At 37.8% G+C, this 17,202-nt stretch overlaps 3 protein-coding genes across 3 annotated transcripts; all 3 read left to right on the plus strand.

Annotated features, from left to right (window-relative positions):
- The first annotated feature begins 594 nt into the window (after positions 1 to 594).
- On the plus strand, positions 595 to 7,122 carry lcmt1 (leucine carboxyl methyltransferase 1). The gene is made up of 11 exons (XM_051418327.1): positions 595 to 987; positions 1,980 to 2,071; positions 2,270 to 2,391; positions 2,561 to 2,637; positions 3,380 to 3,441; positions 3,562 to 3,664; positions 5,054 to 5,174; positions 5,531 to 5,632; positions 5,856 to 5,947; positions 6,098 to 6,195; positions 6,427 to 7,122. The coding sequence occupies exons 1-11, from the start codon at positions 902 to 904 to the stop codon at positions 6,447 to 6,449; spliced, it is 978 nt and encodes a 325-aa protein (XP_051274287.1). The 5' UTR covers positions 595 to 901; the 3' UTR covers positions 6,450 to 7,122.
- Positions 7,123 to 9,088: 1,966 nt separating this feature from the next.
- Positions 9,089 to 13,075, plus strand: aqp8a.1 (aquaporin 8a, tandem duplicate 1). The gene is made up of 5 exons (XM_051418546.1): positions 9,089 to 9,445; positions 9,876 to 10,002; positions 10,624 to 10,832; positions 11,575 to 11,709; positions 12,755 to 13,075. Exons 1-5 carry the CDS (start codon positions 9,174 to 9,176, stop codon positions 12,795 to 12,797), a joined length of 786 nt encoding a protein of 261 aa, XP_051274506.1. The 5' UTR covers positions 9,089 to 9,173; the 3' UTR covers positions 12,798 to 13,075.
- Positions 13,076 to 14,857: 1,782 nt separating this feature from the next.
- Positions 14,858 to 17,006, plus strand: aqp8a.2 (aquaporin 8a, tandem duplicate 2). The gene is made up of 5 exons (XM_051417294.1): positions 14,858 to 15,334; positions 15,533 to 15,659; positions 15,785 to 15,999; positions 16,679 to 16,813; positions 16,907 to 17,006. The coding sequence occupies exons 1-5, from the start codon at positions 15,075 to 15,077 to the stop codon at positions 16,950 to 16,952; spliced, it is 783 nt and encodes a 260-aa protein (XP_051273254.1). The 5' UTR covers positions 14,858 to 15,074; the 3' UTR covers positions 16,953 to 17,006.
- The last annotated feature ends 196 nt before the right edge of the window (positions 17,007 to 17,202 follow it).

Below are 17,202 nucleotides of genomic sequence, written 5' to 3' on the forward strand. Positions count from 1 at the left end.
CTGGATTTCTCACACAGTTTGGAAGGAAATGTGTCTGAGAGGCTTTAGATTCCATATTTCACAGGGGACTTGATGTCCTGTCATTGTTCTCCACCTTTTTCATGTTTCCCCACCTCTTTAAATCTCCCCAAAGCGCGAGCCCACATCAGTTTTCACTTTTATCATCCTTGCTGTCTTCACTGTCATCTCCAGAGATAATAATGGTTGGCTGGTTGTGGTGCCTCTTATTCTGGTGTCTCAACACTGCTTCTTTAGATGGTTTTATAGATTTCTGACTGTTCAGCAGAACATTTTCCATTTTCTGAATTTGGTTAAGTTACCTACTACCAAAGACAACAAGGGGGGCAAATAATCATTAATGGTTTAAATGTAAAAGCAAAGTAATCCTAAGCAAGACATTCTCAACAAACCACCTACTTTGGCAGGTTTAATGACAATATTTGTCATTTTTAATAGGCTTGAAAAAAATAGACACAAATTTTAGGAAATAAAAACACTGCTAAGCTTTACATTTTAGTACTAGAGTTTATTTTATTTGTGTGCAAAATGTGAACTTTTACAGCGATACTTTTACTCTGAAAAACACTAACCGGAAGTGTCATCTGGTGGGAACTGTCGCTGCAGTTGTTATTAGACAGCAACATATTTTCCTCTCGTTTAATACTGCTCATTTTCATTTAACTCGCAGTTTGTATGCTATACACAGGTACTTGAGCTACCCGACTATGCTCTCGGTTTTATTCTCCCTCCCTCCAGTTTTGTTTAATAACCCCAGCTGTCAAATTGAGCTAGCCAGTTAGCTTGTTGGAGCTAGCCCAGAGTAACGTTAAGCAGGTGGGTGAGACTCTTCAACGCTTACAGCTTAAATGTTGACTACATAACGTTAGGACAAGGATCATTAATGGCAGCTCGGCAACCCTTCACAGACACGGATACTTCCGATGAAGCAGTGAGGGCGACCTGTGACGATGCAACCATATGCAAAAGGTAACTGTGACATGCAGCTAGTTAGCAGAGTCCATCATTTAACGTTACAGTGAAGATGCCTTCAGTAGCATCATGTTGATGGCGTTATTGCAGGTCAAAGGTCATGCTGCACCTACTACATAACGTTATAGCTCCAGATAATCTGTTAGCCGACTTTAAATGGGCTACATGATCTATAATTTAAAGTCCCCCCCCCCCCCCTCCACATAAAAATAAGTTTTTGTCTTTGCTCCTACAGCTGAGATTCACTCACTGTGCAGAATGATGTATGTGTAGAGTTTAACCCTAGAAGGTTGATTTCACATTGCCTACAGGCATGTTTTGTGTTATAACAAACAACCTGGAAGTCAACCCTGGTCCACTTGCAAAGTACACAAGTGTGATGTAGAAATGTGAAGCCCGTAGTGCACAAACACTGAGAATGGATTTTATAGTGAAGTAGGAGAGAGCTTGTGTCTAACAGGAAAACTTTAGAAATGAATGCCCTTTTAAGGATTTTAATATAATAATAATAATAATAATAATAATAATAATAATAATATTGATTTTTTTTGTGGGGAAAAAACAGTATATGTCTGAGGGGGATTTCTAACTTTAACAAATCAGTGTACTTACATGCACAGAGCAACATGGCTATGCCACAGTAGTCCTGAAAAATATTGATTAATAATTGCATTTTTTTTCCTTTTGTCCACTAGCTAGCCAGATGTTTGCTCTCAACAGTTTCACAATAGGCAGGCAGTGTACACCTTTTCCCCCCATGGTTTATTATGGGGAAGTTTGTTTGGATGTTTTGTATGGATCAGCAAAACCAAAAATGAAGCAGAGAATTGCAAACATCTCTAGAGATGGGTCTTTATTCTCAGTGCAATAAGCAGTACGAGCAACCTTTTCGCATTTCAGGGCCATTTAATTCAATAATATAAAAGATGTTGGTTCATTGTTGTTATTTGTCTAACACTTCCTCATTATATTTATAATTGGTATACTAGGTTTGCTACCAGTAAAAACTACTGGAAGGACCCCTACATCCAGTATTTCGCAAGATCTGTAGGGGAGCGGAAGGCACCTGAAATCAATAGAGGTACGTGATACAGTCTCTTCTTTTACACACACTTTTGCTTTATTCAGAAGTACCTCTTTCTTTAGCTCAGTCAGAGGAAATATGTGGTACAATTCATAATATTAATCAGCAGCATTACAAGTCACTGCGTCAACACTAGTGTAGAGTGTGTGTATGTTTCATTCGCTTATTTTACTGACCACTTGTCTCATCTGGCAGGTTACTATGCCCGTGTTAAAGGAGTTAACCATCTCCTTGATGCATTTATAAGGAAAACCGAGTGTGACTGTCAAATAATCAACGTGGGTGCCGGACTGGATACCACGTTTTGGAGACTAAAGGTTTGGGATATTACATCTCACTGTCAGCACTCCTGGCTAAATGTGATGCACAGTCTGATGTGGCTTTTGTTCCTGTCGGATTTCTGTATCACACTAAACACATTTACACCTAACTATCTTCAAAGCTTCAGAGTTACCGACATTTATTGTTTGTGTGTGTTCGTTATAGGATGAAAACCTCCTGCCACAGAAGTTCTTTGAAGTTGACTTTCCAACAGTTGTGGCCAGGAAAATACACAATATTAAGTAAGACAACCATGCTGTTATTGTTGCTTATCATCAGTGCATCCCTTCTGTGGCTTTGGTGTTGCAATGTGGGGTTGAGATCTGCAGGGGGAGACAGAGCTCTTTGTTTACAGAAGTAGAGCTCTCTATTTTTTCTGTAAGTTATCATTGCATGTATGTAAGGATGTCTAATAGTAACTACTGGCTCTTTATGGTACAGTCAGAAATATCTTGTACACTGCGGTAAGTCAACAATTACTACCATGGAACCTAAGCTAGAAATAAAATGTAATAAAATCTTCCTATAAGCTATTGATAATAGCATAAAACTTGAATTATCACACATATACAGTGTTGAATTGTATTCTGTTATGATAAGAGGTGTTTCTAATTTATAGTCTCACAGATATAAAGGTGAATAAAATATTAGGAACAACTTATGTTACTGTCCAATACAGTATGACCATAAAGTTGAATTAAAGCCTTCAACAACATTTTCAACAGAAACTGAACATCATAACCTTAATGCAGTTGTATTAGACTGCATGAGTTTTAAGCTAGGTATATCTAATAAACTGAGTATATGTATAGATTATATGTACTAGTAACTGAGTATATGTAAACTATATATCTGATGCTTTTGATGCAGGGACCTATAAATGAATAGTGCATCATGTAAAATGCCTGGTTGTAGCGTATCTTTGGGTTTATCATCGGTTGAATGAATGGTAATGGTGTTTTTTCTTCTCTTTTATTTGACTAGGACGAAACCGCCACTGTCCAAACCCCTCATTGAAACCCACTCAACAGATTCCTTACTACTAGGTAATGGGCAAAAGTTACAATCAGTATGTGACACATCTAAGAGGTTTAGGTAAAAATACAAATGTTTAGTATCCTTTCCAGCTTTCCTTACAGTGTATGTTTGTGTTTTTGTTATCTCAGATGCCCACAGCCTTGACTCAGACCGTTACTGTATCATCGGGGCAGACCTCAGGGACATATCTAATTTGGATGAAAAACTGAAGAAGTTCCAGCTCAATCCAGAGTATGTGAATATGTGTTTTTGTTGTCTCACTTTCTTGTCAGTTTTGTGTTTGGTGCCAGTCACGCTAAGCAGATGATTAGCAGATGAGTCCCTCGTACTGCTGTCTGCCAGCTGTCATTAGTTTTCCCAGCATGTCTTAAGAAACCCAAGAATGGACGCTTATCTCTGTGTTCTCTCGCTGTGAGTGACTTCAGATAACAGAGTCACTCTACAGAGTGCCTGTATGGCTGTAATGCAGATGTAATGTCTGAGCCTCATTTGAAAAGATGCCCCCACCCAAAATGCATGTTTTGAACAGTGGATATGCAGCTGTGTGCTCAGTATGTTTGTCTAAAATATTTCTAAATATGATACTTTAAGGAGGGTGGTAGCGTGATAATTTGTTCCATTGTAAAACTATTGGAATCCACGGAAACTGACATCTACATTTACATTTTTAGTTTTTCAGGCGCTGAGTGTGTCATACTTGGGTGGGGTATCTGTATTTTATCAGTAATTTTGGACCCAAAACACATCACTGTTTTATAGTCGGATGTTGGGTGGCACAGACATCCTTTTTGTACGATAGGATGTTTTCTATGGCAAGGAGATCTCAGACTCCTTCACCTCAGGTCGTAACTCACATATTGTTACCTTTATTTATCCAGGGAAGTTTGACAAAGAGCGAGCCTCTCTTTTACAGGATGCTGCCAGGTGTGACTTTAGCATTTTTATTACTCTTTATTGTTAAAGAGCCAGGGGGCATTACTTTTTTTTCTACCCACACTGAAGGGTTGAAGTAACAAAGGTAATATTCCTCTGAATTTAAAAGATTTTATAGTTTAGTTCTATAGTAAGTCATTTTAAGATCACAGAGCACAAAGTATAAAGGCTAAACTCTCCAGAGTTTTTATTGCTTTAGAAGGAAGATTATGTGATTAGTTGTCATGCTGAAATCATTGAAGTTTAACATTGTGCCTCTCCCAATGATTAGTTTCAAGTTCTTTATTTGTCATATGCAGAACAATTATAATAAAGCTTTGCAATTCAATTCTTTGATTCTCAGGATCCTTCCAAAGAATTTTCACAACATGGGTATAAAAAGAAAAATGTGCATGGAATCTGAGACATTTCTGTGTTGTCCTGGCACAAAAGAACATCGGCATCAGCTAAGGACCAAATTATTTGAATTAATTATTTTAAACATTGGGCCAATACCAGTCAATGCATCCCTTGTACACAGTGTTTACTTTAATGCATATCTGGATCCAGATGACATTTTTATTTAAAAAAAATTAAAAATAAACAAAATAAGTACCTCTACTTGAGAAAGGAATCTGTGTACTTTTGTCTGTGTGTGTGTACCTCTGGTTATGTTGTTGTGGTTAAGTGTACTGCTCTCACTCTCAGATTACCCACGTTGCTCCTGTCAGAGTGTGTGCTGGTCTACATGACGCCCTCCCAGTCCTCCAATCTAGTTCACTGGGCAGCAGAAACCTTCCACACTGCCATGTTCATCAACTATGAACAGGTAAACAAAACAGATGACTTCATCCCAGTTCTGTTGTTGTTCAGGTCTCAACTTAACCAAGTGTCTGGATTTGATTTGTATGTAAAAATACTTTTGTGTGGCTGTGGTGGATTGTAGATGTTACTACACAATTATTAGAAATGATTGTATTATCTTTTGTAGTGTCTTAGGTTTTTTAAAACCGAAGTATTCCTCATCGTATATGCACTTAGTGGATAAAGTGGTTCAACACACTTGATATGATAGCCCTTTGGTAATCAGCAACTTGTACCAGACTAGGTATTTGAATCGACATAAGTAATACATGTGTGTTTCAACCTGAGATTTAATTATGTATACTTGCTCTGTGTGTCCAGCTGAACATGAGCGATCGATTTGGCCAAGTGATGATCGAGAACCTGCAGCGTCGCCAGTGCACCCTGGCCGGAGTGGAGGTCTGCCAGTCTCTGGACTCTCAGGTAACCTCCAACACTCGACCCAATATTTCAAAACCAAGACAACAGGGTTATTGTGAGTTGAGTGACTTTGTGAGATCAGTAACCTGTCAGGTCCAAAATGTAGGAATGATGAGGTTCTCTTGTTTGTGAGATCCTTTGCACTTTGCACATGAGGATCTGTTTGTTGTATCTTTTGGTTCTTTGTCTTTTTGAGAACAAGTATTTTAATGTGTGTGGTTTGCAGAAGGAGCGGTTTCTGAAGACAGGCTGGGAGCATGCTGATGCTCTGGACATGATGACCGTCTACAGTATGCTGCCCCAGGAGGATGTGGCAAGGTATCTGCCAAAGTACTACCATTAAACCCATCTGTACAAAAACTGCTATATTTTTGGATTTCCTTCGTTCTGTGTATAGTCTGATACGAAAGATCACGTTCTATGATTAAATGCAGAATAAGGATATTTGTTATTAATAATTTCTTTCAGAATTGAGCGTCTGGAGTTCCTGGATGAGAGGGAGCTTTTACAACAACTTCTTCAGCACTACAGCATCTGCTGGGCCACCAAGGACAAACTCAATCTGGGTAATTCACAGTTATGTTACATTTAAAGTAATGGGTATGTTAGCTGTAGTAGGAATTGGGAAACTATTACTGCTCAGTTCCAGGATCATTTTATCCCTATGGCGCCACGCTGTCCATTAGCTTATTTACTTAGTGTTACTCGTGTTACATTTTTCACATTTCCACCCATCCTCCAAGTTTTAATGTCTGGTGTGGTCATTTACAAGAACAGGTCATGTTCTGTTTCCTCAGGTCTGTCACAGTTGGCATTTTGAGTGTGAAACTGCTCCACTGTCGGGACATGCTTCACATGTGTGTACGCCAAAATCAACAACAGGAGAAGATGTGTAAAGGGAGACATTGGGAAAGAGGAAGCTCTCATTCTCCATCAAGACCTCGACTGGGAGCTGTTCCGGCATGAAAACTCCCTGCATCAGCAGAATGTGATTTCATGAGTGTCCTTTGTAACCCCGCACATGTTGAAGATAACAGATGATATGGTCGAGAGCTGTGAAGAGGTTTTCAACTGTAAAGTGGATCAAGTTTGACTTATTAATCTGTTTACGGACATATTTTGTCTGCGACCACACCGCTACTTAAAAATCCGGTCACCTGTGTTGCAGATTAAAGAATGTATGAGGTTTGACATTTTCAGATGTCATATATTTGTCTCTGTCTGGTTTTTCTGTGCCATTTTGATTTTATTTATTAATCAATTGTGCTTCTCAGACTCATTTTCTTACAAAACATACATGCATGTGGTAGAACTAGTGTCAGACTGCAATAAATGGTACAACTACTGGTTCATTTACATTTGCCTGTAAAAATGTTTTCTATTCTGAAGTTTAGCTTTGAAACAGGAAATAGGACATGACAGATTAGTTTGTGATAGATTATATTTGATGAATGCTGGTCAAGTGCAGTTGAATAAAACAATCCTGTTGTGTACGACTGTGTGTCTGTTCATTTATTCCCTATTCCTTAAACTACATATTATATACTTAAACTATATACTCAAAAGTAGTGTCACCTTCACAAAGAGCAAGAGGATCATAGAGACACTGCTGCCTGTAGTGTTCCTGTAATATTTCTATGATCATTCAGTAGTGTATGTGCAGCTGAAAATGCACCCTGGGTCACTGGGCCTCACCTACCCCTAACCCTCCCACTGTTAACATATCACCAACTGTATGTAGGCATCTATGCTTATTAGTGCTTCTCTCATAATATAAAGCAGCTGTAATCAAATTATTTTTCTCTATTACAGTAACAACTGGTCACATGAGTACTTGTTCTCTTATAATGATGTGAGTGAATACAGTGATTAATCATCTGACTGCATTTTTCCTAACTTCTACTGGTCTTTGTAGCATTTTTCAGATTTGTTTTAGTTTCCCAGCTCCAACTTTAATGTTTTGGTTGACTCTCCCCGCTCCCATCAGCATCTGCCGTAATACATAGCAACTGCTGCCTCCTTCCCACCGCCAAATGGCAAACCGCCAAAGTTAACGACTAGCTGGTGATGTGGTGGAACATTTAAATGATAAAGAGTCGGATATTTCCATCAGGAAAAAAGAGGAGACCAAACACAACTAAAAGGAGAGTGACTAAGTACTTATATTTGCCAGGGGGCCAGAAATGTCTCCCGACTTAATGCAAATGTTGCTCCATACTTGCTGGATGGGTAAATGTTTGCTGATAAGCAGTGGTGAATTTATATTCCACTTCACTACATTTCAGAGGGACAGTTTTTAAAGATGTTTTCTGGGCTTTTTATACCTTTATTTGATAGGAGAGGTGAAGATAAACAAGGACGGTGGGAGAGAGAGCGAGGTGAACTACCATGCATTCCAGAAATAGCACACCTTTTCCTCTACTACATTTAACTGACTGATCTCAATAGTCCCTGCATAGATAACATTAAACTGACCTTTACTATCCATCTAAAAACTGATAATAAACACGTGTGGAGGAGGGTGGCAGACAGGCCTGTAGCTGACACTGATCATATCTTCTGTGTGGTAATCTGGGGTTTTAATAGTCTGAGGGGGGTTTATGTTCTGTATTTAAAAACCAAATACAAATATTTTACTTTCAACTAAATTTCTCTAATAGTTTTAGTCACTAGTTACTTTGTAGATTAATAATACAAAATATAAATCAACTAATAGATTATGATTGCCTATATTATCATAGATTGAGCTACCCAGCAGTAAGTAAAGAAATTTCAATTAGTCCCATCTTTATAAGCGCCAACAGTTGAGTGTGAACACATAAATGTAACTCTAATTAAATACAGTTATGTAATATATATGATTATGAAATGGGCCATTATGCATTATAAATACTTTTACCTTAGGCACTTTAATACTAGGACTTTTACTTGTGATGTAGTATTTTGTATTTAGATACAGAGATCCTAACAACAACCCTCTGTCACACATGTATTTATTATCAGTTATCAGCTGTATTTATCATCAGTAATCAAATGGACACCTTAAAGGTCAGTTTAATGTTTGATATCTACTGTATCTAGGGACAATTTAGATACGACCTTTCTATTTTGATTGAATTTAATCTTAACATTTTAAATGTTAATGCCCAAGGAATTGGATATTGCAGGTTATCATTAAATAAGCTACACACTCAGATATATTTAAATGATTTTACTGGTACTTAAAGAAGTGATTGTTGCTGTTGAGTAATAATACGCCCCTCACCCTTATCTGTATCTGCATGCTCTCTGACAGTCAATAACACAGTGCTAGTTATTTTATGAGCTTCACATGATTGAGTGTCAATAGTCATGGGAGTATAAACAATTGCAGGAAGGTGGGGCATCAGAGGGGAAGAAAATGGGGATGTGCGTATGTCCTTTGTTCATCACCCTAAGAATGGCTTATATACATGCCTCTACACACATCAGACCAGACCAGTGGTCCATCAGAGGAACACGTGAACCTGACCCAGGGTAGAAAGGGGTTTTCTTCCGATTCAGCATGTCAGGGGCAGAAACCAAGACAGAGATCTTCACCGTAACTGATATGGGAGAGCTGATGGGAGAGAAAGACATGAGCAGCACAAACATGAAGAGAAGCATCTTTGAGCAGTATGTGCAGCCCTGCCTGGCGGAGCTGTTTGGGACATGCCTGTTTGTGTTTGTGGGGTGTGCGTCTGTTATTGGGAATGTGGGAACAGCTGGTGTCCTCCAGCCTGCTGTGGCACATGGACTGGCATTGGGAGTGGCGATCATGATGTTTGGACAAATTAGGTAATGATGACATTCAATTTGTTGTGTGTTTTCAAATGCTTAATATTGTATGTTTTTGAGCTGATGATTTCTTGTTTTTACAATATTCGAAATGTTGCCATGACATTTTGGTTGCTTTCCTGCAAACATCACATGTAGAGCCAAAGACAACATGAACAGATTTATTTAATATATAAATATTATTTAAAGAGAATTTACCTTAACATCTGAGTAAGTTTAATGTAATTCAACAACTCATTTGCAGATACAGAGGCATAGGCTACACAAATAAAGTTTCAATTTGTTTGAATAATTTGATGCAACAAAGTTAGTACAAATATAAAAAATCCTTATCATCTGTTTATCCAATGTCAGATGGCGAGGTGTTGTTATGATCAGTTTATGGCATCATTTGAGAGACACAGAGTAAAGTTCATTATGTTTATTGCAGTGGGGGCCACTTTAACCCTGCGGTGTCCCTGAGCGCCTACCTGTGTGGAGGAATGGATCTTCTTCTGCTGGTGCCTTATATTCTGGCTCAGATGCTGGGAGGGCTGGGTGGAGCTGGTTTGACCAGGGTAAGACAAAATATGGAAGATCAATTCTGCCAGGAAAAAAAAGATGAAAAGTTAGTCATAATAAAAATAAAAATACTTATGATATTTAACATACAGTTAAAAATGTTTAACTTAAACAGTAAATATTCTGACTTACTAACTCAAAATTATTAGATAATAAGTTATAATGTTAGAATCAATATTTTTGACCTATCTCATAATTATAATTATAACTTACTGACTAAAAAAGACGATTTTGTAAGTCTAAATTTTGACGTATTATCTCCAAAATTTGATTTAGTACATTTTGACCTAATCCACATTTTGACTAATAGTGTTATAGTCAAATTATACGCATACTTAATATTTCAAAATGTTGACGTCATATGATGTTTAATCATATGATCATTAAAATGTTACAATTTTGACCTCTCTCATATTTGTGACTTATTATCTCATAACTTTGACATAGTAACGTGCATTTTTTATTTATTTTGTCATTATTCTGGTATCATTTTGGTCTTGATTTATTGGCATACTTTGTTGGGTGGAAAAAAAATAATGTCAATAAATAAAAACTATCCACTCCAGTCAAGTTTATCATGCACTGGATGATATATGTTCATTTTGTTCTACTTGCAGGCAGTGTACCCCTTCAATGTGTATAATGCTTCCTTTGGCGGTGCCTTTCACGTAGTCTCTGATGATCTGGCTACAGTCACACTGGCAGAGGTGATAATGACCACGTTCCTTACCATAGTGGTGTGCATGGGGGCCATCAACAGTCAAACCCGCTCACCGTTGGCTCCGTTCTGCATTGGCCTCACCGTGACAGCCAACATACTTGCTGGGTAAGAGCGTCCGCAAGGAAGTCGTCCCCAACATCACCGTTAGCTGTTCATTTGTATTTTCTGTACATTTTCTTTAAATGAAGCAGTTCTTATCTCCTCTGGAAATCACTGCTCATAAACTAAAATAACTGTCTCATAGCACTCTCCATTTCCCCTAATTAGTACATAACTATATACTCAGAGGAAATTCTAAGAAAATTATTGACCCGTAAAAATAGACTGCCGATGTGTTATTCCCAAACAAGAAGGCCTAAATCTGTCAGAATGTAATGCTGGTGGAGAAATACTGAACTAAACTTTAATATTTGTTTGTAATATAAGTCCAACTTAAATACACTAAGTCTAAAAATACTGCAATCAGTATTAAGAAATTCTATATAAAATGTAAAGACTGCTAAACCTCCAGACTACCATGAAAGGCCACGACCCTCCCTCACACATATATTTATTATCAGTTATCAGCTCTATTTATTACCAGTTATGAACTGTATTTATTATCAGTTATCAAATAGACACCAAGATCCATAATTTGTTTTGGTTATCACTTAAAGGTAGTTCAATGTTTTTATTCCACGTATATTACAATATTTGTATTATATGCATGTAATGAAGTATACTGCAGGCTGCCTAGCACAGTATCATATCTAATGGTTGTGGTAATGGTTACATGCATGCTGTTGAGCTGCACCTCTCTGGTCAGCTGCTGTCTTACAGTATTGGTATGTGCTGGCTGTTGTTTCAGAGGGATGTTGTCTGGAGCCTGTATGAACCCCGCCCGAGCCTTTGGTCCTGCAGTGGTTGCCAACCACTGGAACCATCACTGGATCTACTGGGTTGGACCCACTTGTGGTGCACTGACCTCTGTCAGCCTCATAAGGTACGTATAGTTCAGAATACAGAGGTAGTTTTTTTTGCTTTTTTAAACATTTCCACTCTCAACAGGCTTTCTAGATTTGTTGGTTATGTAATAAAACCTTAAGTTGGTTATAGTTAAGTAACATTCAATATGTTTGTGAGACCTCAATGATACACACATAGAGTTTACACTGAATGTAAAACTCCACGGGGGAACCTTTCATAATTAAAACAGTATGTTTGTGGTACTTTCCCACCCTGGGGGGTTTCAGATTGCAGTTTAAGTTAATAATATACATTGATCAGCCATAACATTATGACCACACTGATTATCTGGTTATCATTGCACCTGTCAGTGGGTGGGCTATATTAGGCAGCAACTGAAGATTTTGTCCTCAAAGTTGATGTGTTAGAAGCAGGAAAAATGGGCAGCGTGAGGATTTGAGTGACTTTGACAAGGGCCACATTGTGATGGCTAGACGATTGAGTCACAGTAGACAGGTGTATAGATAAGGGACTGGTTTAAACCTGAAAGCTCCATGGCTACATAGATTTAAAAAAAAAAAAAGTAATTTAGTAGTAATTGTAGCAAATTCCGTCCCCCTTTTCCACTGGACTTCAGTCTAACCTGACAGAGAGACAAAACTGCTCCTATGGCTCCACCCAATGAGCTCTAGCTTTATCACAGTCTGACCTCCTGTTAAATACGACCTGTTAGTCAACCTATTACTACTATTAGTACTATTAAATCTGATTATTAACCATGAATGGATTATGAGACAATGGGATAATAGGCATATCCATTTAAAATGCCCCCCACCCTTCCTACATTGGATCTATAGACTTATAGAGACACAAAACAATTGTCATTTTATGTCTTTTTGTACTTGTTTTGTGTCTTTTTGTAGTTCTTTTATGCCTCTTTGTAGTTGTTTTCTGCCTCTGGGCCTGTGCCCAATAGGCCCGTTCAGTAATCCAACTATGTTCTTTACATGATGTCATACACAGTGCTGTTTGAAGTGACCAATAATGACCAGTTCCCTAATTTAAGAATCACTCTTTTGCAGGTTTGTGTTTGGTGACAAGAAGACTCGAATTGTGTTTAAGTGAATGTCTAATTTATTAAAGAAGAGAGAGAAGACATCCCGACTGACTTAACAATTAGACTGTAAAATTTAAATATGTCAGCTAAATGTGTGTCCTATATATAATATTAGTCCTTAAACTAGCTATACTCCTACTCAATGCCATGTTTGTATTTCTGTATTCAATAAAGTGTTTGATGATATGATAGGGATCTGATAGCTAATCCTAAACTGGACTTTCATGTTTGATGATAATGCTGGAAAAGGTCTGCGGACATTTGATAATAAAGTCCTTACATACGATTTGATATGAATGATCGCACTTTCTGTTATCTGTTTACAATCTTTTTGTACTCATTGTTTGGGTCAAAGTCCTAAATAGAAAACCGTTCTTTAATAGCTTTATTACTGAAAAGACGGTACAAGGACAGGTCACTACATAAGACAATAAAGCTAGATGAGAATCATAAACTGGTGCTCCTAGATTAACTGAAACAGCAATAAGTTACAATAAAAAGCTTTCTAAATCCAGATGTATCTCATATATTCATCTTAAAATAATGGGTGAAGATGGATCATCTACCTTGCCAACCTATCTGTTCAAGAGACTGTAAGACTGTTATGTGAAATTTGAATATATGGAATTAAAGTTTGAATATGGAATGAAATCCTATGTGATCAGGTCACAATACTTTCTATACCTAAAGCATGTCATAATATGTGTAAGATATTCCTTTATTTGGTGTCACTGGTGGAAGTATTCAGATCATTTACATAAAGGTATACTCAAGTGAAAGCACAGATGTGTTATCAGCTAGAATGTTCAAAAGTAAAAGTATTGATTATGCATTACTCGTTGGATGGTGCTGTATGACACATACATATTATATCATAGTTCTGTGTGCACTATTTAAAGTAGCCTTTTGCTGTTTGAGGTGGAGCTGTTGGTAGTTTAAAACATTTCTGTCTTCAATTGGGTCCCACAGTTTTTTCCTTTAAACAAAAGGAAAAAACAAAATCAGTGCAGTAAAATATTTCTAACTTTATTTTGGAAAGTTGTCCAGGTTATTTGCATTGAAAATATAGATATGCTGAGACTATAATGACCCAATTATATACTATGATGCCTTGATAAGAAGGAATAAAGTAGCATTAAACAGAAAAGAAAAAATAAGTACATCAAAATTGTACTCACTGTCGGCTTGGTGTCTTGATGAAGAGCGTTGTGTAACAGTTCAGTCCAATTCTCCCTTTAGTGTACAATTAGGTTGATATCTGCTGACTGTCAAGGCCATAGCGTATAATTCATGTCATTTTATACAAATTAAAGTATTCGGTAACCCCTCCTGCTCTGAAGGTCAGCATCTGAATTGTTTTTTCTTATAGTTTTACATTTACTTTAGTTAAGTAAAAATACCAATACAACCATGTAAAAATACTCCATTACTTGTAAAAGTCCTGCATTTGTTCTTGATCATTAAAATGTACTGATTCTGCAGAATATATGACCGTATTATTTTTAATACTGATGCAGTAATACAAAAGTACTGTGGTAACTTCTAATCACTTAGGTAGTTGAGTGTAGTAGTTCCCAACCTAGGGGTCATAAATCTCAACAATCATTTGACCTATCTGGACCTTAAAAGGTTTAGATGGGAAATGTCTCTATACTGGAACTGCTCACAAATCATTAACATCTGAAATGTAACACAATGAGATACTGTGAGGGGTCACAAGCCAAAAAGGTTCGGAAACACGGGTTTAAACTCTAACAGTGTGTCGCATGGGGCGTCCTGACCACTGAGGACTTAACCTTGATGCATGGTGTAAAGTCTGTATTCCAGGTCTATCTTATCTATGTAGGTCACCTATAGCAAGCATGTGCATACGAGTACAGAAATTATGATGATTAAATTGCACATGATTGATCCCTAACTGATCCCTCTGACTGACATCAACCTTGAACAGCTCGTGCCTTGTTTTGAATCTTATCATTCTTTTATGAAAGGTAACTTGAGGACTCCTTAAAGGACAGGATTACCTGGCTTGACTCCATCAGACAGAGCTGGAAAGGCGTCAAAGAACCTGTTTGAGGCGTGGGTTGTTTTGATGTTATGGATTTTCACCTTCAGAACATGCTTCACCTTTGATGTTTTTATGACCTGTGATGCAATTCAGCAACAGTGTGCAGTCTGCTGTTGATGATTATAAATACCCAGAAAACCTTGCAGTGCCACAGTCCGAAAGAGGTGCAGAATGTCTTTGAGAATCATCCTGGAACAAAAGTCTCTTACAGGCAACAATGGGACTTGAGAAAATGGAAATGGAAGACACAGACTCTGCTCTGATGGAGAAGGGCAAGAAGCCGCCTGTGTCCAAACCTCCCAACAAATATGAGAAGCTGTTCCAGCCCTGCCTGGCCGAGATAGTGGGGACCATGTTCTTCGTTTTCATCGGCTGTGTGTCTGTCATTGAGAATGTGCCAGCGGCTGGACGGCTGCAGCCAGCCTTGGTGCACGGGCTGGCTGTGGCAGTGATGGTGGCGGTTATGGATAACATCAGGTATTTTGCGTAAAGAATAGAATGACATAAAGTCAGATGCTGTGTATTTTAATTTTTGCTTGCTTGCTTTATGTTTTTGTGTGCAACATCTTTGAATAATGATCAACCTCAGCCATTTGGTATATTTTGATATTTTGAGGGGAATGGGTCTCAGTGTCCCACCTGATCTCAACTTTTCTCTGCTGTCTCTTCCTCTAGTGGCTCCCATTTCAACCCTGCCTTCACTATTGCCATCTACCTGTGTGGGGGCATGGAGCTGGCCATGGTAGGACCCTACCTTGCCAGCCAGCTGATTGGAGGAGTTCTGGGAGCTGGAATGGCCATGGTCAGGTGAAAGTTCACTGCACAGTATTCTGATTTTTTCACACAAATTTTGAAATATTTTATAATTTATAATATATAATCATAATTCAAAAGTGACCATAAAATCTTTAATAATACAATTTTTAGATAATGACCCCTGCAGGTCGTTACAACAACGCCACGGGAGCAGCGTTTGATATCCTCAAGTCAGACAGTCAGCTGTCTGGAGCCATCTTTGGGGAGGTGGCCATGACCTGCTTGGTCACCATGGTGGTGCTGCTGGTGGCGGTCAACGGCAAGACAAAAAACCCGCTGGCTCCATTCCTAGTTGGCTGTACCGTCATCATTAACATCCTGGCAGGGTGAGATAAAGGGGGCGATGACCACAGTGTTTATTGTGTCCGCACTGTGTTAAACATTTACACCCAACTGGACCTGAACGTTGCAGTCAGTTGCTATATTCACGAATTGAGGATTCGCATATCTTGCTTCACAACCAACATTTAATTCAAAGTAAAAAAAAAAAAAAAAAGTTATAAAATAATGTTTCCCAAAGTGAAATAGTTAAAAAAAAAAAAATTTAAAAACAGCAGCCAACAACACAAAGGACATTAAAGGCGTGGTGGTAGAGATATCTCTCTAAAGATGTGTTTTTTAATTTATGTTTTTTTATTTGAAATGCACTATTACTTTCATTAAATTAATTTTGCATTTTTTTTTTTTTTTTGCAAATGTCTTACTTTATTCGATTGTTTCGAAATAAAATGCTTTTAAGTTAATGACTTAAAAATCAATTAACCAATACTTGAGGGACACGAAACGGAATAAAAAGATGTCAAATTAATTAGAATTAGAAAATTAAAAATGTTTAATCTTACTTTTAAATTTAATATTTTTTATTCTACCACAAGAATCTTCTTCAAATGATGTAACCAGGAGACTCGGTTTGACTGTCCTAACTAATATGAAAATGAATTTTAAATAACCATATTGCAGTTGTATCAAATATTCTAATTAATAATTAAACTTTTTCACTCGCAGGGGTGATGTATCAGGAACGTGTCTCAACCCAGCCAGGGCTTTCGGTCCAGCTGTGATGGCCAACTATTGGAGCTACCACTGGGTTTACTGGGTGGGGCCCATTGGAGGAGGTCTGGTGGCCGCAGCTTTGCTCAGGTAAGAGAAGCCAGATCAGATCACGTGGTTGGACGAATGAGTGAATCGACTGATATGAGAGATAACGCTCACAATGTCTCTCTTCTGTTGCAGGCTTATTCTCGGCGATGATAAGTTACGAATTGTTATGAAATCATAACAGCCCCTGGTGGGTGTTTATTGCCATATAAACGACAATAAACCTGTAATGTCTGTCTCATATACTTTAGATTCATGATGTTGGATGCTGTACTTTTATTTAATTTTTTTCATGTCTATCACTGTGTGGATTTTTCAGTATGAATACTAAAGATGAAAACATTATGATGGTCTCTTCGTTGCTTCCTCTGCCCATTAGAAAACGCATGTAGACATTATACTCTTACTGTTATGAGGAGACATAAAACACA

The sequence above is a fragment of the Dicentrarchus labrax genome, unplaced genomic scaffold, assembly GCF_905237075.1.
Source record: "Dicentrarchus labrax unplaced genomic scaffold, dlabrax2021, whole genome shotgun sequence".
Taxonomy (NCBI): domain Eukaryota; kingdom Metazoa; phylum Chordata; class Actinopteri; family Moronidae; genus Dicentrarchus; species Dicentrarchus labrax.